Raw genomic sequence first — 23,234 nt, forward strand, 5'->3', positions numbered from 1 at the left:
TGCGTACTCTTTTAGGATTCATTTCTGCAAACATAATACAACAAATATGTACCTGATGAAATCTAGATTTTAAAAATTAGTGACACACAGACACGGGAAGATTTTGGCAAATAATGGCTCTGCACAATATTGATGACATTTTTTATCAAATATCATCCTAGACATAATATAAATTACTCCCAGTGGCATGGCAAGCGTTGGCATTAAACTTCCTTTTTCGCTCAAAGACAAAGTGATTTCTTGGCTGAAAGATGCACATTATACACTTACATATGCACATATAATTAAGTACTTACTCAAATCCATCTTATTACTTACTCAAATCCAAACACATACCTGAATCCATGTTTGCAACCACTCTTGGCTATTTAGGTTGAATCAGTCATTTTTATGAGCTTCATATCTTCATTTCTAACATCTTTAGTGGTTTCAAATTTATGAGTGCTTGGTTCTGGTTCTAATGTTCCCTGTAGGTAAGATCCTAAGAAAATTTCAATTTGAAATTTCCTACTTAGAATGCCATGATGTCAATGGTTTCTGATTGCTTACATCTTGTCTTGGACTTGGGGTAAGATAAAGTGGGATGTTAATCATGTCATCATGATTGTGCAAGTCTTTGAAACTCATATGTTCCTAGGTCAAGTCTCATGTAATAGCTGTCTTTAATTTTGCCTCTTTTCCAAAAGGCTGACTGTAGTTGCCTGCAAGCCAGCAAGTACCTGAAGCATATGATCTAAGTTTTTTTCAAGCAATATGGGGACATTATATGGCAAAATTCTGATTGAGAAGTGTTTTGGAAGATTTGACCAAAAATTTCTGATTGGTTGTCAACCCTCTTGCTGGATCGACAAGCAAGATTTATAATGTCAATTGGGTCAAACTCGTTATGGCTTGCACCAATTTGGAGTCGCTGATGCTGCAATTTCAAGCTTAGTGGTAGATCTGTGAGTCCCATACTATGCTGTTTTGCTGTGAGGCATTATAGTCACCAAGGTTGGTAATGGAAACCCCTTTCTATGCCAATCTTACCGTGACACTGCAGTTAATTGTTAACCTTCATATACAACGGCAACTGTAGTCTATTTTACCTCAATAATAATTTAATGAACTAAAAAAATTGAAATATTAACTTTACACAATAAAACCGTCATAATTTTGTGAAATATATCCCCGGGGTGGACTATTCTTTTTCTTTGTCCATAAGATAATAACTTTAAGGATGCTGGAAAAAAGGAAATGTCAAGTTTTTGAATTCCTATAATCTTATTCTTTTGCTTACATGACATGAAATGTAGCCAAGACTTTTAATAAAATGATTTTTCTATATTTATGATTTATAAAGCATTTCATGTGGATATATTCACCTTTGATACTTTTTAACTTCTCTTTTGATGTTTTATAATCGTATATGACTCTTACTCCTAAGATAAAGAAGATTACCATAACTATTGTTTCAAAGCTTTCTGGTTGAAGTAGCTTTTATTATGTAAATAGACTTTGACATCCATCTTTGCAGTTTCTGACTCAAAATCATTTTTCCTAAAGAGCACATTTTGTTTGTTCACAATCATGTGCAGGCTATATGGAAATCCTGTCTGTGACAGTGAAAACCAACTCGATATAGTCCATTTTTGTCAGTTGAAGACTATAAGCGAAGCATCTAGAAATTCAACAAAGTCTAAAATCATGTGTAGGCGATGCCCAGTGGATAAAGATTATGAGCACAATCCATTATCTCCTATGCAATGTTTGTGCACTGTACCACTTGGAGTTGGATTTCGGTTGAAAAGCCCAGGAATATCAGACTTTCGTTCATATATTAATGATTTTGAGATCAACCTGACTTCACTCCTCCACCTGTTTGTCTATCAATTGTATATTGACTCCTTTATATGGGAAAGTGGACCGAGGCTGAACATGCAGTTAAAGTTATTTCCTAGTAATGTCAGTGTTTTCAATGTAAGTGAAATCTTGAGACTCAGAGGCATGCTAGCTGGATGGGAGATTACACTTTCAGATGTTTTTGGACCATATGAGCTCCTTAACTTCACATTGGGATCTTATGCAAGTGGTGAGTCCTCTTAAACCATCTTAATGTATTGCTGTACTTAACATTAGCAACTTTTAAAACATTGTTTGGCAGCCTAGATAGCCAAAAAAATTGGAAAAATGAAGAAATTTTATGTGAATGCACATCTCTTGTGAATACGGGACTCTAGCAACTCAACTATTGTAAAAACTAATGCGGAGCAACAACTCATAAGAGATGTCTTCAAACATAGTTGTATCCAAGGTTTGCCTTCTCGTACGGACTAGACATATTGGTCCCTGGTCGAATTTATACGTATCGGTGTACCAACACATGATACGTATCGGTCAATACTAGTGTACCAATACAACAATGCACCTAAGACTAGAAAAGGAAGTGGAAGAAGAAGAGGAAGGAACATATGATTGTGTACGAAGAGGAGGAAGAGGAAGGAGGAAGAGGAAGGAAGAAGAGGAGAAAAGGAGGTGTACCTGAAATCGATGGCGGGCGACAGACGGCGGGTACAAGCATGAGGAAGAATGCTTGCAAGTGTGAGCCTTAAACCCGTGGAATATTTTTTTTCATTTTTTTACTGGTCGGACTGGACAGCCTGAAATGGGGGCAACCTCTGAACCAGTTCAGACCACCCGTTTCGTACCGAGCTGGGCGAAACTTCAGTCCACAGTTGTATATGTTTATATATGGGATAAAATGCTCAGGAGATAAACTTTTTTGTCATAGTTGGTGCTGGTTGCATATGAAACAAGAAAAAAAAATCATATATTCTCCACTCCAAGAAAGACTTGTTATTAGGTTTATTAACTAAAGTGAGTGATCTGATGATCTATACCTGTCCAATGCCACCATCAGAGTCATTCCTCTTACAGCCATTACCGAAAGTATCACTTATCCTGTGACTTGTGAACTAATGTGATCCACTCTTTGTGCTTTTGCCTTCCCTTCAGTTTGCTTGCACTACTGCAAAGGACTGTGTTTCTCAATAAATCTATCTCAGCAACCAAAATAATTGCAGATGTTATTGGCAGTGGCATTTAGAACAATTTCACTGTAACTCTTATTGCCTCTAGCAACTACTACCTCCTTTATGAGTATGGTTACTGCATTTTTAACAATGAAATTGTGCTCTCTATTGCAAGTTCCAATCTCTAAAGCTTTTCCTTTCGAACTTTTGGTCACCCTATTTAGTCCAACAAAAGACAGTGACTTAAATTATCCCCTTTATTTACACAGTTGAGAATCCTTTTCTGATATATACTCAACTGCAACTACGGTAATGAAATAGCATAAATTTATGAAGGTTTTTAAATTAATAAAACCTAAAGAAGAGTTTGTGGTTATCAGTCATAAATTTGGTTTAAAAAAATTTCTCTCAAAAAACCATGAGGATATAATCATAATGTTTTAAGAACTTGATTCATTCTGTGCACCAAGAAATTTTGGATACCAGACCTATGCCAGTCGATGGCTAGATCGATATGTATCCAGTTCATGTTGACGTATTGGTGCATGGTGTGCCAGCATGTACTGTGGCACCATTCTAGTGGGGGAGAAGGGGATCAGGGTGGAGGAGGCAGGGGGAGGGAAGAAGGAAGAGGAAGGAGAAATAAGAAAGAATGAGAAATAAAGAAAAAGGAATTCTAGGAACCTTGATTCACATAATTATTAGGTCATTAATGATTTTATTCTTAAAACTGTTGCAGATATTCCAGATACTTCAGAGTCAGGGTTAAGCAAAAATGCTATGGTAGGCATCTTGGTGGGTGCTGTTGCTGGTGCCATTGCTGTATCTGTAGCTGTTACAGTACTTATCATGAGAAGATATCGTGGTTATCGAGCCATTTCAAGAAAACGATCATGTAAGTGTAATTAACTCTGAAAAGAGCCCCTGGTGATCATTATTAAGTTACCAAGGTTTCTGCAGCTTTTGGTGTGGGAGATTGTTATCTATTTTAACTGTTGTTATAAAAAAAAAAACCCAAATAAATGGTGCCTAAAACACTCCTTTTGCCTATTCATTACTCCCTTGGTTTGGTTTGAACTATTTGCCTATGCTGAATGTCTTCCTTTTTTGTGAATTGGACTTGTTTCACTGTATTGCTTCATAGTTGTCAATTTAGTCTTTGTTATATTCCATTTTATTCTAGGAATATACTTCAGAGTTCAGAGCATACTTGCTCCATGAAGATGCTTGCACAGAATTTAGGATGCCATTTTTGTGAAAATTACTATATGCACATTCCTTTGATGAAAGCCCATTTAGTGAATCCCTTCTCATCATATCTTTTGTTGATCACCATAATCTGATGTGGATATTTGTTTGCTCTGTAATCTTTGTTTGTGAATGGTTCTGTACTTATGAATGGTATATGATAAAATCTTCTGACATTTTATAGTACTCGGCTTCCTTGTCATTGGTTGATCTAGTTTAGAAGGAAAGTTAATCTCCAACATAGGTTCCATATGTGCTTTTTCGACATCTTAGAAATCTTGTACATAAGCCTTCTTGCTACACACTCTTACACTATGTCATGTAGAGCCCCAGTTCCAAACATTTATTTTTACTTTATGCCTCTAATTATAATAAAGTGTATACTCCAGAATATAACTTAGCTTTTAGTTAATTTAGTAATTTTCTTTTGTAATATGCATATGACATGTGATACTTGCAAACTTCATGTCTTCAAAACTTAAATTCTGAAAATTCTGATACTTGTTGGAGAAACTACACTATAATTTCTTTTCTATACATAAGATTTAAGGTTATTTAGGGAGGACGTTTTGATCCTTCCAAGTCGCTGATCTTAGCCTTATGAACCATCTGAGAAAAGGAAGGCTGGTGAAACTCCACTATTATCTAAGGAAATGCCAAACAAGAAAAAAGAATGAAGGCTAGGAATGACAACAAGCATAATATAATAAATGAAAATCTTAAGAATGGAGAAAAAGGAAAATTCAAGGTGTTAAGCAACAGTGTGATTATCCATGTCACCTTAATCAAATTAAACATCTAGTCTTTATGATGTAAGAGACTGTAGTGACTCATGTATGGGCCAATTGTTAACCACCCTTTCCTGATCAATGAGATGATTTTTTTGGCTTTACTAGCCTGCTAGAAAAATCACTTGCAGGGTCTTTTATCTTATCGAGTGTTGTCTTTTTTGTTGAAACTAAAAGGTTCTGTCAAGAACTAATATCAAAGCATACTAGCACTAGTCTGCTGGGTTACCTGTATGAGGTCTTGTGCGGTGCCCAGAATGTGCTAACATGCTCTTGCCAAGTTGATTTGTTTGTGCTAAGGATCACAATCTTGGTTCAGTACCACTAATAGACCAAGTGTGAGTACCATTTGGTACTGTTGGTACCTGCCAAAACCCGTACAACTCACACACACACAGAGAGAGAGAGAGAGAGAGAGAGAGAGCTATACACCATCATAAGAGGTGGAGGGATGCAAGGTTGGCGGCTGAGAAGGCGACACAGATGAGTCTTAAAGGAGATTTAGGTCGGTTTTATATACAAAAAAAAAAGTATGGTTTAATACTGGTACTGGTTGATAGGTTTATTAGCATAATATAGGTACATAACAAATACCTTAACATTCAGTAAATCCAGTACTGCTTATCGAATGGTAAGCCATGTCTTGAATTGGAACAGGTGAAAATGCTCAGTTCATTCCGTAACTTTTTAAGCCCTTTAGCATTTGGCTAAAAAGGTGGACCTTAATGAAACCTCATTTGTTATGCCACAAATAAATTATAGCAATTAGCAATGAATAATGATGACTGAAAAAGCAAAAGAACTTGACTTTCCTGAGAATTTATGAATTGCATGTGATGCCCCATGAAGTGTAATAAAGATTCAAGAATTACTATGGCTTGTAAAGTTACATAAATCTCTGACAGACAAGGTCTTTGATTCTCATTACCTCTTAGTATTCACTTATAGGATAACTAAAGAACTCTTTGGATATGACATCTATATGGGCATGCTTGCAACTTATTAAATTAATCATAGCCTCATTCATTGCAATGGTTGTCCTTGTCTACAATCTTTTTATTAAATTGTGACAATTATTCATGTTTGACACAATCTACCATCACTGTTGGCTAAAAGATCCTGTTAGTTCTTCATCAGTGAGTTTATACGAGGGTACTGTACCAGTCCCTAGCCGGAAGTGCATATTCTTACCAATAGGTATCGGAGTACATCGATATGTATTGAAGAGGAAGAAGAAGGAGACTAGGCATTGGAGGAAGAGGACATGGTAGAGGAAGAGGAAGGAACGATGAGGAGGGAGAAGAACGAGGAGGAAGAGGAGGAGAAGAAGAGGAAGAGGTAGCACTTGGAGGGCAGCAAGGAGGTAGGCAACGGATGGCGCATGAACAGAGAAGAGAGCCCTAGTTGGAGCAGTTTTAAATTTTTTTAATTAGGTCAGACCAGAACTTCCCAAACTGGAGCGGTCCGCTCCTCGGTTTGGGCTACCTGTTGGTCCGAACTGAACTCGGCCAAATTGAACTTTTTTGTGCTTGTTTGAGGATTGTGAACAATCATTTCAAGGTCAACGTGGGTTCCTAGTAGGAACATTATTGTAACTCATTTGTGAAAGTTCACCGAAATGATCCTTCCTGAGCTCTTTTTCTTTTCCCATCTGTTTTTGCAGCAATGAGAACTTCAATTAAAATCAATGATGTAAAATGCTTTACGTTTGAAGACATGGCTCGAGCCACAAGCAATTTCAGCAACTCCATGCAAGTAGGCCAAGGAGGGTATGGAAAAGTATATAGAGGAACTTTAGTTGATGGAACACCTGTAGCCATAAAAAGAGCACAAGAAGGATCCGTACAAGGTTCAAAGGAGTTCTCAACAGAGATAGAGTTATTGTCAAGGTTGCATCACCGTAATTTAGTTTCTTTAGTTGGATACTGCGATGAACAAGATGAACAGGTTTGTCCTGATTTCCACACTAATTATGCATCCTAGAAGATTTATTTAGGCCTTCAAGTCAACCCAGTTATCTACTGTTTCTTGTTAAAGTTTGACTTGACATTAATAGTTGCATGCAAGATATTAACAAAGGTCTGCACCGTCTGACGTTTGCATAATTGGGTTGATAATGCATTCTTAGTTAGGATTATAAGTATTTTCTTGGTATTCCCTACATTTAAAAATTGGCACAAATTTATGCTTAAAAAGACAGGCAACTCATGTCTTAATTTGTACTAGTTTGGTAGCCTTTCTTTAACATGCAGGTGGCTCAATTACGGTTCTCCCACTAAACATCCTATCATTTTTCACTGAAGAACCAATTCCGCTGTGCTGGACAAAGACATAGCACATGTTGGATTGAACAGTGTAATGATTTAAATACATTCTTCTAGGAGAAAATTATATTGACATTTTTCACTAGTGATGATAATTCTTGGTAGGATTCTAGCTGCTGGCATTTTTTCATAACCAATCTACCTTGTCCCTTGCAAGAAATTAAATACTGATTGAACTCGTACAAACTAATCGGTATGTACCTGCTTGATCAAGGACTGGTATCAGACAATTTAGGTTGGTGTTGGTTGGTTTTTGAGTTTTTTTTAATATTTTTCAGTGATGCCAATTGGTACAAGTAGGTATAAAATCCAGCATACCACTACTGTACTAGTCTGATCGATATTTGAAACCAGTATCAAACCAAGATAATTCAAATTTTATGGAATGTCCTCATTCTTGTACTACTGAAGTTTAACTTCTACAGTTATTCAAAACATGTAATATAACCATGGTTTTATTTAAATTAATTGGTGTTCATTCCACTGCCATTGTATTGTAGTTGGTGGCCAATCAACTGATGTTCCATATTAAGTATCCTTCTCATTGCAGCATTTCTTTCTTTCTTGTAGATGCTGGTCTATGAGTTCATGCCTAATGGCACTCTGCGTGATCACCTTTCTGGTATGCATTAACTATAATTTCTGTAATATTGCATCAAAATTTAATTACATAAGAACATCTCACACTGAACAAATTATAAAATAGAAAAGTACTCGTCTGGATTTTGGAGGTTCTGCTTTAATTTACTTTTTGTTTCACTAAGTTGGGACTGTTGACAACTGGATTCTTAATGAGACCCTCATTTATTTAATATTATCACTAACTTTAGGTTTTGCTTTCACTAATTCTAGCATAATATGTGGTTCACATTGCGACAGTACTGTTCACCAAGGATTACTTTGCCAATTAGCATGTGTCAGCATGGATCAAGACATGTTATGTTAATTTACAAGTTGGCACATGCTATTTTAACTAATACCCAAGGTGCCTGCATTTGATTTTAGTCGGAGCAGTCCAGGTCAAAAGAGTTTATTTCCATGAGACATAATCTTACACATCTTGATAGAATAGTCTAAAGCTACTAACAAGAATGACAACTGAAACTTGAATCCAACAAGCCAAAGGGAGACCATGAAGTCTTATTCCATCAAGCACTCTAGAGCAGTGATTGAAAGAGGCGCTCGGGCGCTCGCCTAGGCACTCGGGCGAGGCGAGGCGAGGCCCGAGCGCCTCGCTAATGTCCTAGGCGGCGCGCTTCAAACAGGCGCCGCCTGGGCGCTCGCCCGAGCCCAGGCGCTGAGCGCTTCGGGCGAGCGTCTGGGTAAACCAAGTGACCGAACCAGGATTTTAGGTCTGGTTCGATCCTGGTTCGGTTATTAGTTGGTTCAATCGAACCAACTAAACCGATATAACCCTTACCCAACCCTAACCCGTCGCCGTTGCTGCTCCCGATCTCGCTGCTCGTCGCTCCTGCTCCCGCTGTCGCTGCTCGTCGCTGTTGCTGCTCGCGCCTCCTGCTGCTCGTGCCTCCCGCGAGCCCTCCAACTGCTCGCGCCTCCCGCGAGCCCAGTCGCGAGCCCTCCCGCCGCTCGCGACTCCCGCGAGCCCTCCCGCGAGCCCTCCAGCTGCTCGCGCCTCCCGCGAGCCCTCCCGCGAGCCCTCTCGCGAGCCTTCCCTCTGCTCGCGACTCTCGCTGCTCGCGCCTCCCGCGAGCCCTCCCGCTGCTCGCGACTCCCGCGAGCCCTCCCAACTGCTCGCGCCTCCCGCGAGCCCTCCCGCTGCTCGCGCCTCCCGCGAGCCTTCCCTTTGCTCGCGACTAGAATTTTTATTTAAAATTTTAAATAATTATATTTATTAATTATATTATATATTTTTATATTTTAGCGTCTCGCTTCGCTCGGGCGAGCGCCTGGGCGAGCACCTAGCGCCTCGGGCGTTTTTTGACCTTGGCGCCTAGCGCTTTTTAAATCACTGCTCTAGAGCAGGGAACATGATAAAAAAGAATGTCATCTATGTAATAGTGAAGAATTTTACATGCCTATGTCAAAATCACAACAGTGTTTATGAAGCTATATTTCTGTATAGACTTCTAGCTCTCTAGAACCACCAAGAATTAATTAGGTCGTATATAAGGAAAATCCACAATTATCTCATCAAAAGATGCACTATGTACTGTGATAACCCTATTATTGTGCAAGAAGTTATATATTTCCTATATCTTGTAAGATGTCCATCTCACTCTGGAAGGAAGCTTGATATTGGAAGAGAGGTAAACACATGTCTTAATATTATAGTCATTTCTCTTGCATTGAATGCTCATGTGTCACTTCATGCCAAGATCGCTGTTACAAATTCTTGAACCCTCGACAACAATCAAGTACAAGAAAGGGGTTGTCCACCAAATTTACCTGAAAAGGGATTGAGTTTTGCTCAAGAACTTTTTTCTCTTTTTTGTGGCCTTTCTGATGGTACTTTTAACCTATTTAAATCCTTCACTGTTTACCACCCCTGACTTTGGAAAGAGAGGGAAGGGTAGGGGTAAGAAGGCAAGGGTGTGATTGAACATCTAATACCTTTTTTTTCTCGATCTGTGATTTTCTTAGATAACCCTCGCCAGGGTATTTATCTTCTTGTCAAGATGTACAAATTCTCATTTATTACCATGGTTAGTTTTGTCAAATAATTGATAATATTTTTCCCTCCTATCAGGGACTTCCTTTTTTTAAGAAAGAAGGTATCCTTCAAGAGAGAAATTGAGAGAGGACTAGTGGCAGTAGAATAGAAATAGAGATTAACAAGGAAAAATACAATAATATTGATAAGTATAGTTCTCAGTTGTCTCTAGTATCTACGAACCTTTATTTGGACTTTCACCCTTCCATATACTGTTCCTAAACAAGGTAAGGCTCATGGGGATTTAGAATCATATAAGTTGATGAAAAGTGAATTCCATATTCACAAATGTCCTCCTAGTTTATCTTATGCTATACCCATATATGAAAAAACTTTGCCATCTATATTCAACAGGAATTAAATTATTTTCAAAACTCATCAAAGAAGCCAATGCTGCCCCTAAGTTCTTCTGGCTTGCATCAAAAAATAGAACGCATAGTAAGGATGATATCTAGGATAAGATGGGATGTTACTTCCTTTGGCATCTGGCTATGGTATTGAACCTATGGATCATGGTTTGCCGTACCGGTCCGTACCGCCCGGTACGGGCGGTACGTACCGGTCCGACAGGCTTCTGGTACGCGGACCGCCTCTTACCGGTCCGGTACTGTAGCAGTACTGCCTCTTACAGGCTTCTGCTACAGTGCTCGGCACGCCTGAATATACCGCTCGGTACACCTGGGTGTACCGAGCGGTATACCGTACCGTACCGGTACCGAGCCCAGGTCGAAACTCCGGTATGGTACGGTATTGCGAACCTTGCTATGGATTACCTAGTATGTCCCATGCCAAGTATTTTTCTTTAGGCCTATTAGAATCCAATCCGATGGGATAACTGACCTATTAACTTATTAGGCCTAGAACCGTATGACCAAAAGTACCTAAATTCAAGTTAATAGTAGTAGATCCATTTAACCTATAAATGGGCTCAAGTATCTTCCAAATTGGTGTATGATAATCTTCCTTGCTTAAAAACTTTACGTTCAAGGCCCAAACATAACCTTAAATCAGATCATAGTATGATGCACATGAGATCCAGCTGAGTGATGCTTCTATGCCATAAACATCTCTAGTCATACTAGTCTTATTCATGGGTAGGTCTTTCCTATTAGGCCCTTAAAACTAGGTCTACTTTGATACCATTGGGTTCGACCCGGTGAGGTCTTTACTAGTCTTATTAGTGCTGCAACCCAGTTGAGCTACGTTCATATCAAAGTTGAGTCAGTATAGTAGAGATCCAATCTGTTTCAGACTTCAGACAATGCTTCTAATTTGTGTAATATATAGAGCCAAAAAGAGGCTAAAATTAGTTCAGAATATGAACATCCACTAAATCTGATGGAGTGAGACAAACTTAAAAGGGATCTCACCAAATTCATTAACAATCTGAACACACTGTCTCTATGAATTTAGATGTGCATCTGATTAGTCCAGATTTGATAATTTAGTATATAAGACCAGATTTTGAAAGGGTACATCAAAGCTACGTTTTTAATTTCGAATGATATCTCCCATACCGGGCGGCATGTACCAGTCCGCTGGTAGACCAGTACGCAGACCGCTTGCTACCGGGCGGTACCGTTGATTGGGGCTGTTTTCGCCTCGTTACCATGCGAAATCGATCAATTTCGATAGTCGCTGCCCTTTACCAGGTGGTATTAGCCGAGGGAGAAGAAAAGGGAGAACTTGGAGATCCGACGTCGCTCTCCCTCGACGATTCCGATCCGTCGCCACCCTCCCTCGTCGGATGCCGCAGATGAGATGTTACCTCCTCCTTGTCTGAGGCGACGAGGCCTCGGCGTCGTCGGTGACTTCTCCTCATCCGCGGGGGGAGAAGAAGCCTCGGTGACATCGTCGAGGCTTCGCGGGAAAAAGAAACGAGGCAACATCGCCTCGACAACGTTGTCCTTTTTTATTTTTTAACTTTATTATTATTATTATTATTATTATTATTATTATTATTATTATATATCGAGCGGTATGCTAGAGCGTACCTCTCGGTATACTAGTATCGTACCGTATTGAGTTGAGCTCAATACTCTAGTACGGTACAAAATTGCGAATCTTGCTCTAAAGCTTTTCTAATTAGATCCAAGCGTGTGAAAATATGAAAAATATAGAACTTTTATGGTTACCAAGTGACAAGGTATCTGATCTAGACTAAATCTGGTGATCTTTACAGATCCACGTGTCCAATTCTTCCGACCAAGAAATTATAGAAGTTCTGAATGTATTTGATCTGAGGAACACACAAACTCTAAAAAATTTAGTTGTGCTGATTAGATAAACATCCAATAATTTGATACATAGGATCATTTGGACAAACTAGTCCTTGTAGGACTTGAGCACACAAAAGCATAATACTAAAAACATGTTTGTGGTGGCTTATTATGGAGCCAAGGCTCACCCTCAATCTCATTTATTCAAATGAAGTATGTGATTGATTCTTTCTAAATTCTATCATACTGCTACACAAGATACGCCAATATTGACATCATATCCATTGCAAATAGGGTAATTGGACCCATTGTCAATGTATTTTAGTATGCAATTATTTTTTTGTTATTTCTGTTTTACATGTGTATAAATGTACCCATTGTCAATGCATTTTGTGTGAAGGATTATATGTTTGTCTAGATGTAACCCATTGTCAATGTATTTTGTGTGAAGGATTACAGTAAGGATACCTATTTTAGTATCCTTACTGTAAGTAGCAGATGCAACTAGAATACTTGCGCTTAGGAAACATGTCCACATTCACTTGATTTTAAATGTTTTACCAGTGTTCCCCTGATGTATAATTACGGTTTTTTCATGTAAGCTATTGTTTAACATGTTTGCAACTGATGTATTTTGTGAATGGTCGCAACTTATTTAACATGACCTGTTGGTGGATCTCGAATGAGATAAAATGTGACTTTGCCTTAATATTTGCATTCTTGCAACTATATAGTGTTCTTTCGATTATTTTGTTAGGGTTTTCTGAGACCACTGATGTATTTTGTACTTTTTTTTTTCTTCTTTCTTTCTTTATTTCTTGCTTTTTCTGTATTATTTGTTTAGGATCACCCAAATGAAATAACAAGTTGTCTCTAACTTTTCCCAATGAAACATGAAGATCGAGTTGGGTTAACTAGAGGTACCTCATACTTGACACTATACCTAGTACAAATTTTAATTAAGCCATGTGACATCAACTTAAGCTTGACCATTTACCAAAGGTTGAGGGTTTGAAACCTCATCCAATAAATTTTTTTGAAGATACTGGCTAACATAGCTAATAAAGAGTTTGACAAACCATCGCAAGGTTCTGGTTTCAAATCTCGCCTTCGCTAATTATCATTTCCCAAAAAAAAGAATAACTTAAACTTGATCAAAATTTTAAAATCTAAACCCAAGCCCACCTTAGCTTGGGTTGCACTGCAATTGAATGGCCTAGGTTATTCTCACAACCAAACCCAATAGAAGAATCGATGCATTGTGAGTTTAAACATTGTGGTCTAAATTCTGAAGCGTAAGTTAATGATAGCACATCCATCTAGCCCTACAGACCATCACAACATCTATCCAGTTCCGATATGGGAGTAACCAATGACATCATCGTTACACTTCACAAAAAGGGTAAACTTCTTCAACTAGGCGATTCTTAAGATATTTGAGGGTTCCTGAAGCCTGTAATCAAATAAGGAGTAAAACGAGGAGGCTTTACTGTTTCGATGGTTCGACCAAGTATTGGTTATGGACTGTACAACTTGCTATCTCTCACCTTCTTGGTACACCTATTTATTACTTTTTTCAGTGTAACTGACAGTACAGTTCAGCGCCTTGCTTGTCATCTCAGTATACTTTGGTTTGATAGGTTGTCAAAACTGTTATCGAATGGTATTTAGAACCTTTGTCGAAGCATCCCCTAGTCTCATCATACAAGATTCATTACCGTTTAAACTTAAATAAAAAAGAAGTTTTCTAATTACTTTCTCAACCTGCTCAAGACACTAATTGATAAAAGGTTAACGTATAATATGTCAATCAATGCAAAGCCCCATATTATATCTGTCCTAAATTAAATCAAGGCCTATGGACCTTGAAGCTTAACATATAAGGCACATAAATAACCATTTAATGTTGATCTGAGAACTATGATCTCTATTAGAGATGCTCATTAGATGACATCTAATACTGAAGAGGCCTAGTAGTTGAGTATGTCAAAGAAGACCAAGTTGCATGACCATGAATGGATAAATTTACGGAGGGAGAGGTATATATAAATTCTTTCAGATTGAACAGTATAAGTTCACCACATATTGCCGAAGACAGTTGTAAGCTAAGAACCTTGGTATGCTATTGAAGTCAACTAGAGTACCCCAGTCAAACAGGTCAAGGAATAATGAGGTTTTTATGTTCTTGATTTTTTTAGTTCAGCTATCACCATACCATGTCTTGATTGAGATCTAAGGTTCTTTCACATTATATCTTCATGTCAAGTGCCAAGGATATATAAGGCCCACTTGATGCACGTTGCTGCTATGCATGCTCTATAATGCATGATCATGGAGCTTCACATTTCTCTGTTCTATATGTTTATACAATAACATATTGGTATTTAGTAATATATGATGGTGCCTTTCTTGCCATGCTTTTAGAAATATTTATGCTAGGCAAGGTTTTTAATCTCGTATCGTACTGGTGTACCGAGCTTTGCTTGGTATAGTACGGTACAAGGTATCGAGCGGTATACCTAAAAAAATATATAAAATTCAATTTTAGCCTTGTCGTCATCGCCTTGTCCTTCTCCTCGTCGTCTCGGCTGCGGACTTCGATGTCAAGGAGGTGGGGAGAACAAAGACGACATCGGAATGTTCTCCGTGCAGTGGTAGTGGATGAAGGAGACCGTTCGGAGATGAACAAGGCCGGATCTTCGCCGCCTTCCTCGCGGTTGCCTCTTCCGTTGCTCTCGTCGCCGCCTCCCCCAATCCCTGCGCCTCTAGCTCCTCCTCAAAATAGGTACGACTCTCCTCGCCGTTACCTCCTGGATCGGGATCGTCGAGGAAGGGCGGAGACGGATCGGGATCGAAAAGGGTATGGAAGACAAGTTTGTACCAAGGTTCGATGAGCTCAAGTTCATCGAGACACTGGTGACAATGCATTGGTGACTTTGTGGTCCTCTTTTTCGATGCTTCTCCCTCTTCTTCAAACGTCCTCTTCTTCCTCACCTCACCTCGCCATCGCCAAATACCTAATACCTCCCGATAGTGGGCTGTACGCATGCCGATAAGTTGGTGGACCGGTACGTATTGCCCGTACAGGACAGTACAGAACAGTATTAAAAACCCTGATTGTAGGATTGTTTTTCTATAACATTATTATGATGCATTTTGGTTACTTGTTTTCATTTCCTTTTCTAGTAATACTTTTAGTAAGGATAACAAATTGAATTTTTAATCCCCTTCTTTGACCTGTTTTTCTTGATCAATGAGTTTCAAGAATGACCCTCATTTGGAAAGATTGAACAAGAAAACTAAGTAGAGATAAGTGTGGTTCCTGTCCAAGGATATGAGCGCCGCATTATGCACATAATTCCCTTTCATCATCGAAATTACTAGCTAAGGAATTATTATGGGTTAAAGTTGTGGTGCCACATGTTGATTGACTACTATCTTTCATAGAGTAGGTGGTCAACCATGTGGTTAGCATAATCTTTTGAATTCAGAATTTAGATAAACAATATTAGCCTGGTGCCAGCATGCCTTACAATGTAATCAAATGTTAATGTTGTAAATTTGTAATGACAAAAGATATTCTAAAAGGTTATCTTCTTTCATTGCTTAAATCTAATATGGTTAGACCTCCTTTTCTTCATTTAACAAATATATATTTTTAATAGATCTTAGTTCTGTAAGCTCTTATGTTATTTTTAATGATAGGATTGCACCGTCCACAATAATGGTTTTTTTGTATTTTTAATTAGTTGATGTCTAAACTGATACCATTATATGTTAAGCAGCTAAATGTACAGAACCTCTGAGTTTTTCTAAGCGGTTGCACATTGCACTGGGTTCTGCTAGGGGCATCTTGTATCTACATAGTGAAGCAAATCCTCCAATTTTTCATCGTGATATTAAAGCAAGCAATATATTATTAGACTTCAAATTTGTTGCTAAAGTAGCTGATTTTGGTCTCTCGCGACTGGCCCCTGGACATGACGCTGAAGGCATCACCCCTGGTCATATTTCAACTGTAGTAAAGGGCACTCCAGTAAGTCTGGATTTCTGCAAGTACAATAGTCTGTTCCTTTTTTGCTTTATTTGTTCAGATCATAACTGCAAATATTCATGGTTAATTTAGAACATTATATATATATATATATATATGTATATATATATATATGTGTGTATATGTATATCTATATATATGTATATATATATATTTGTGTGTGTGTGTGTATATATGTATATATAGTGAAGAAATTATGGGCATTAGAGAACATTTTGACAAAACATATATTATTCATTATGACAAAATTATGGGCATTAGAGTACATATGTATATATGCCCAAAGTATGGCCTAAACCCATAAGCTTTTGGACACATCTGCTTCCTTACTATAAAACATTTGATAACTGTAGAGCAGGCTTGACATGGTATACTTATGCGATTGCATTATATATTATTCATTATCAAAACATATTTAATCTCTATATTTAAGATAGTAACTTGATGTATTCTTATTTTAAGTCATTTTAAGAAAGGTATTTGACAAATGAAATTTACATGGTAGCAATTAATGGGAAGAAAAAGCATGTCTGTCCATTCTGATAAGAGTACATTGTTCGACATGCTGCAAATATGAAGAAGCCTGTCTAAGAAGTTGAACTATTCAGTAATATGATGATTTTTACCGATAATTATATATGCTTCAAATTCAGAACACTGAACTTTTTAGGTCACTTAAAAAATATACTAGTTAGGTAGTTTTTTCTGTTGAAATAGTTCTTTCATTGAGAAAGTTTGTACTTGTTTTAAAAATCAAATACTTGACTCGGGTTTGCTTTGTCCTGCAGTTTAGCAATACATAAAGCTTTTATGAAGGGTGAATTGCACACCATAAATTTATTAAAGTGTATAAAGTCTCAAGATTTTAGTAGTGGTTATATAATAATATAGTTACATCAGAATAGTAGCAATGTGATTGAATTTCTTTGAATGTCATCTATAATAACTGAATTACTTTGTTGATATCCATCTTTATCTTATTAAAAATACAATGCATCAGTGCTGAACTGCTGGATAATGAAAAAAGTTTGTAGATTCTAGTTAACAAGCTCATTGTAAGTTTTGAAACAAAGGCCTTACATGTTAGATTTATCCCTGTGCCTATGATTTATGTGATGTCTGCTTTGTCCTTTGTTTCTTTCACTCTTCTCTCTTTCCAACTTATTCAGATCCCTTCACGTTTCAGGGATACCTTGATCCGGAGTATCTTCTAACTCACAAGTTGACAGATAGAAGTGATGTCTATAGTCTTGGGGTTGTATTTTTGGAACTCTTGACTGGGATGCGTCCAATTTCTCATGGCAAAAACATAGTTAGAGAGGTACATGACTGCTTCCATAATGTTCTTAAAAAACTTTCTTTCTAGAAGAGAGTTCGGCTTAAAATAGTTATGCTATTTCTCTCAGATTTTGACACATTCATTCTATCTGGGAAATCTAACTATGAAATAGTGTTACATTTGTCGTTCATATATTGTTTGGAGGAACTTGTAGACCATATTTTGATAACAAGCTTTCATATAATTATAGTATGCACTCATGCTAAACATATCTCTCTTTGACATTAAATATAACAATATCATCCAGCAAACAAAGATTTTTTACTACACATTTCTCATAATTTTATTATGTCATGGAATGGTCATGCAAATAACACATTGTTTTATGTTTTGAACTTGTCAAAGACATTCAAGAAATTCTGAAGTGTTTTTATTTACAAAATATAAATGCTTTAAAGTCGTGCAGTAGATATTAATCCTAGTATCTTACACTGATGTAATGGCTAAGAAAATGGTAAATTTTGAGAATATCTCACATTCATTAATGCCATGTATGAAACTAATTTCTACCAAGATGTCTTCTATATATGGGTGAACATGTGATTTCGCCTATTAAATCCAGTAGAGTTTGTTATCAGAATCTTGCTATCATGGACTTAGCTGGAATTGTCTAAGCCATGAGGCACCCTCGGGCAAAGTCACAGACTTAGCTTTAGTTGCCTAAGTCGTGAAGCACCATTGCGTCAACTTCTTGGACTTAGTTGAGATTGCTTAAGTCGTGATGTGCCTTTGCGATATGCGTCCATAAAGGGTCAGCCAATTTGTAACCTCACTCAGGTCCCGAAGGACCTGTAAAAGAGAAAATTGATTAGATCGAAAACGAACGGCGGACAAGTCCCGATATCTCGCTAAAAGGGAAGCTTTACAAGCAATTCAGCGAGCACCTTGCGTGTATGAGAGAAAAGAGGGGAAGGAGGAAAACAAGGACTTTAAAAGGTTGAACGAATGGTTGCAAGTCCACAAACAACTGCTTACTGGGTGCGAAGGCAAGTTTCCGTCAAGTTAACGTGTAAACTTGTGAAGATTGTTCAACGCCCGACACTATATCGATGCCCCATCCCCCATGGTGCCACCCGGGTGGTTCCAGGGTGCTGAGATGGCTGACGTTTCGCGTGCAGCAACAATCTGTAGAAAACAAGTCTGTTTTGCCCGGCGTAGAGAGCAGTCGCACTGTAGCGCTGCAACATGTTCGAACTTATATTTTTACAAGTAAAAACACACAAAACTAAGGCAATATATACAAAAGCGATGAATGGTTCATTGAACAAAGTTGTTGCATGTGCATGACAACTGTTCATGACATTGCGATGCAGCAAATATCTGAAATAATTGAGATTCTACAAATGCACCGAGTCTGATTTCCTCCCTTTTTTTCCTGACAAATTTTAAGCCTATTACCTGCAAAGGTTTGGATTGTCAGTCCACATTGAATGCTGGCAGACCATTTGATAGGTATGGTACCATGGTGTCGGCATATCCTGTGTTGTACCACTCAGCCTCATTGGAAAATTAAAGAGAAACCATAGGAAATAAGATAAGTGGGCTGCTCCGATGCATTAACAGTGGATTATCTTGGTACAGGTTCATCTATGTACCTGTTCAATCTGGATTGATTTTGTGGGAAACGAGTATTTCAATTTGTAATCTGTATTTTCAAAATATTGCAGATTAGCAAACTAAAGGGATCAGTAATGTACTTGTATTTCATTTCTATTATGTTTCAATTCTAGTTTTCAGTTCAAGTTTTCTGACCAAAACAGTGTCAGAAATTTGCTTAGTTGTTTAACTTCAAGTTTATTGAACTTCATTAGATAAAACACAAGGGATCAGTAATTAGAAAATAAAAATATTATCTATGTCTTTATGAAATACTTGATAATGTTTGGACCTTATAACTGCTATTATACAGTTTTCCACTAGTGCAAACGAATATTGTTTGTAATTTGTGCTATAAAGCATGGTTTGCCGTACCGAACAGTACCGCCCGGTATGGGCGGTACGTACCGGTCCGTCTCTTACCGTTCCGATACTGTAGCACGGGTCGGTATACCGGTCGGTACACCCGTACCGTATCGTACCGAGCACGGGTCGAAACGCCGGTACGGTACGGTACGGCGAACCTTGCTATACAGTATAAAGATTACAGGAATCCAAGTAAACATGCAACAGATGTTGGAAATCTAATAAATGATGAAAAGCAGGTTGAAACATATTTTGATCTTTTGCTATATTCTTTATATGAATCTGGTGTTAGGTGGACTTCATGGTGGCATTAATGTTCATAGCTCTCTTTCTGAAAGGGAAATTCAACCTTGTAAGATCAAATCATCCTTACAAATATATGGGGTCAAGGCCTCTATTTGTACCAATGACAATACACTGAGTTGGGCAGGATTCTTGTCCTAGTTGGCGGAGGACTCAGTTTTTTAGGATATAAAAAATGCTACACTGAGTTGGGCATCTATCCTACATCAATTTTGTCTTTTGATGCATCTCCACAGTGTTCTGGTCCTGAAAGATATGATTGAAGTCAAAATTTTCAAATTTTAGTAAAAATAATTTGATCAGATCCAAAATAGCAGTAAGTGACCTCAAAAAAAAAAAGATTTTAATGGTATCGGGAAAAATATTGCATTACACCAAATAAAAAATACTTAGACTTGCAGAAATTCAAACCCATATTCACTGATGGCTGCTGTTATTGTCCTATTACAGGTGAAAACTGCCTGTCAATGTGGATTGATGTTCTCAATCATTGACAGCCGCATGAATGCTTACCCTTCGGAATGCATGGAGAAATTTATTTCTTTGGCTCTTGGATGTTGCCACGATGAGACTGATGTGAGACCGTCGATGTCTGAAGTAGTTAGGGAGTTGGAAAACATACTTCACATGATGCCTGAGGATGCTACATCAGAAGCTCTGGTAACAGATTCTAGCAAGATAGTCTCAGTCTCATTTGTATCATCAGAAAGCTCAGGTGCAGATCACCTTGTCAGCAGTGGAATCCCTGCTGTTGCGGCCCGATGAAACCACCATGCCTTGTTTCCACTTTCCACCATGTATATGTTTAGTACTTTTCTCTTTTCTTTCCTGAATCTTCACTTCAAGATACAGATTAAGTTTGAAACACGAAAATTAAAAAAAGAAATATTTATAGGAATAATCTAATAGTTGATGTTCACTTTTCTCATGACTATCTGAAGGGCATATTTTCAATAAGAATCATCAAATTTACTAATGGTATGTGCTCCTAACAAGATTTATCAAGCTACTGATGTTTAGTTTGATCTCTCTGCCTCATCAAATTTAGCTTTGGTAGAGATGTCTCAAGCTAATTTGGCAAGAATAATCAATTTTACTAATGATGTGTGTATGCTTTTATATATTAATTTATCAAGCTACTAATGTTTAGTTTTGACTTTGGTACAACTTTTGGATTGTGTACAAATTTGTATAATGGTTATGTTGAGATGGATGTTTGGAGCTATTACGAAAGATAAAAGATTTTTAATTCGTGAACAATTGAATATCATTTTGAGAGAATAAAATAAGAAAAAATTATTTAAGAAGATACGGGTATGTGCTTAGGAGATTTATGGATATGGTAATTAAAAGAAGTGGAAATGATTTGAGGAAGACCTAAAAAGATCTTAATAGAAACTATAAATAAAAATATAATTATTCTAAACTAAATTAAATACATAATATTTTTTTATGGATCTTAATGACGATAAAAGATTCATATAGTCAATCCCAAATACATATATAAAAAAGTTAAAAAAAAATTTAATTTTTTAAGGGTAAAATTATAATTTTTCATGAGATGTATAATGAAAATATCTAATTTATAAAGGGCACAATTATCAAAGTTGAATTTAAGAACATGGATTAGAATTTCTTTGATTTTTGAGGGGTAAAAATATATTTTTTTAAAAAACCTAATTCTCACCTTGTTGTTGTTGCTATGATATTCTATCACACCTACGCATAAGGGTCTTACAAGTAGTGCATCGGTCGTCCATCGCGTACTTGCCACCTGTGGTGGCGCAGTTGTTCTTAGACGATGAAATAGTAAGTTCACCATCACCACACCGTGTTGTCACACCCACGCGCAACTGTGCATTGATCGAAGACCACATTATTACTATGGTACTCGGTGGTGATTATGAGTTCGTCATGCAATTGCTTGGTATTGCAACCTTTGGCATCCAATTGACGTCGACCGTAGCCAACAAATGCCACAACAGCGTTGCTTTGGTCGTTGTAGGCAACGACAATCGTGGCAACCATCGTAGCCGTAGCACTATTGCAATCATCGTAATCGTTGTAGGTAGCGGCTCTGCTGAAGCTGTCACACAATAGCGTTGCTACAGCCACCTGCGACTAAGGTAGGCCAACCACTACAAGGTTGTCACACCTCACGATGCTTTCGTTGTGTACGTAACCACTGTTCATGATTGGGTTGACAGCCACTGAAGGTCATCATCCTCTGCAATACTATAGTCAACAGTAAACTGTCGACAATAGTCCATCAATCAAATATATGGAACTTCGCATCATTCACAAGAAGATGATAAGACAGAATAGATAGAAAACAGATCAACAATACAAATAGATTGTTTAAGCATCGTAAATCAAAATCGAATAATAGCTTTTCACGGGCGAAGTGTGCTAACAAACAAATATAAATACAAAATAGATCTAAAATACTTTTATGATTTAAAGTATTTGAGTTTAAAAACATAGCTCTAATAACAATTGTAAGCATAAAAATCGTAATATGTTACTATTATGCAACAAATTTTTATGTCAAAAACTGAAATCTCATAACGATAGATCAAATATACTATATGTACCTTTTAATATCATTCAAAAAATCTTTATCTGATATGTAAGCGTATAGTCATCGGATTCAAAAGCTACAACGATGTCGATCTACAAGAATAACTAGATTCATCTTCTCCTCTCTTCTTATCCTTCACAGAACCAATAAGAGCAATAAAGAGATAAGAGAAGACCTATAATCTCTTAATAACTAATTTATTTTAATAATTATGAGTCTAAAAGATGAGAGTAGAATATCTAGAATAATAATTATGGATCCCTCGTATCAAGGTATCTCTTAAGAAATTCTATTAACTTTTTTTTATTAGTCATAATCATAATCAAAATTTAATCATATTATACTAATCTAATAGCTGATGGACCAAAAACTTGTCTCACGAGGCAATGATGATTATTAATATGTCATGTGATAAAACTATAAAGAAATACTATAATTTATATTTTTTTTAATTTTGTATCAAAACTTTTGGACTAATCAAACCCTATTTAATTGGTAGAACCAAAATTAAGCTATTAGATTAGTAGTCTTGGATTACATGTGTGACAACCATTACAGCAATAATAGACAGACGATTATAAATGTACCATCTGTAGAACACGCAAACTAATCTTCATGCAGTGATTTGTGTGTGTACATGTGGAGGAAAAGGAAGGGGATCAATATCTCAGCCTGAATTAATTCTGAAGAAAAGAAGAACAAAATATTTGTTTGTATGTGGGAGTTGTGTA

At 37.3% G+C, this 23,234-nt stretch overlaps 1 protein-coding gene across 4 annotated transcripts in view; it reads left to right on the top strand.

The window, feature by feature from the left end:
- Positions 1 to 20,898, top strand: part of LOC135583000 (probable LRR receptor-like serine/threonine-protein kinase At1g06840) — a 40,037-nt gene extending 19,139 nt beyond the window's left edge. For all 4 annotated transcript variants that reach the window (XM_065102469.1, XM_065102468.1, XM_065102471.1 and 1 more), the window contains 7 exons: positions 1,578 to 2,071; positions 3,751 to 3,906; positions 6,711 to 6,994; positions 7,942 to 7,993; positions 16,050 to 16,300; positions 17,505 to 17,639; positions 20,373 to 20,898. In XM_065102469.1, coding sequence (XP_064958541.1) covers positions 1,578 to 2,071; positions 3,751 to 3,906; positions 6,711 to 6,994; positions 7,942 to 7,993; positions 16,050 to 16,300; positions 17,505 to 17,639; positions 20,373 to 20,687 — 1,687 coding nt within the window. In that variant the 3' untranslated portion in view covers positions 20,688 to 20,898. The remainder of the gene's footprint in view (positions 1 to 1,577; positions 2,072 to 3,750; positions 3,907 to 6,710; positions 6,995 to 7,941; positions 7,994 to 16,049; positions 16,301 to 17,504; positions 17,640 to 20,372) is intronic.
- The last annotated feature ends 2,336 nt before the right edge of the window (positions 20,899 to 23,234 follow it).

The sequence above is a fragment of the Musa acuminata genome, chromosome BXJ2-4 (genome assembly GCF_036884655.1).
Source record: "Musa acuminata AAA Group cultivar baxijiao chromosome BXJ2-4, Cavendish_Baxijiao_AAA, whole genome shotgun sequence".
NCBI lineage: Eukaryota > Viridiplantae > Streptophyta > Magnoliopsida > Zingiberales > Musaceae > Musa > Musa acuminata.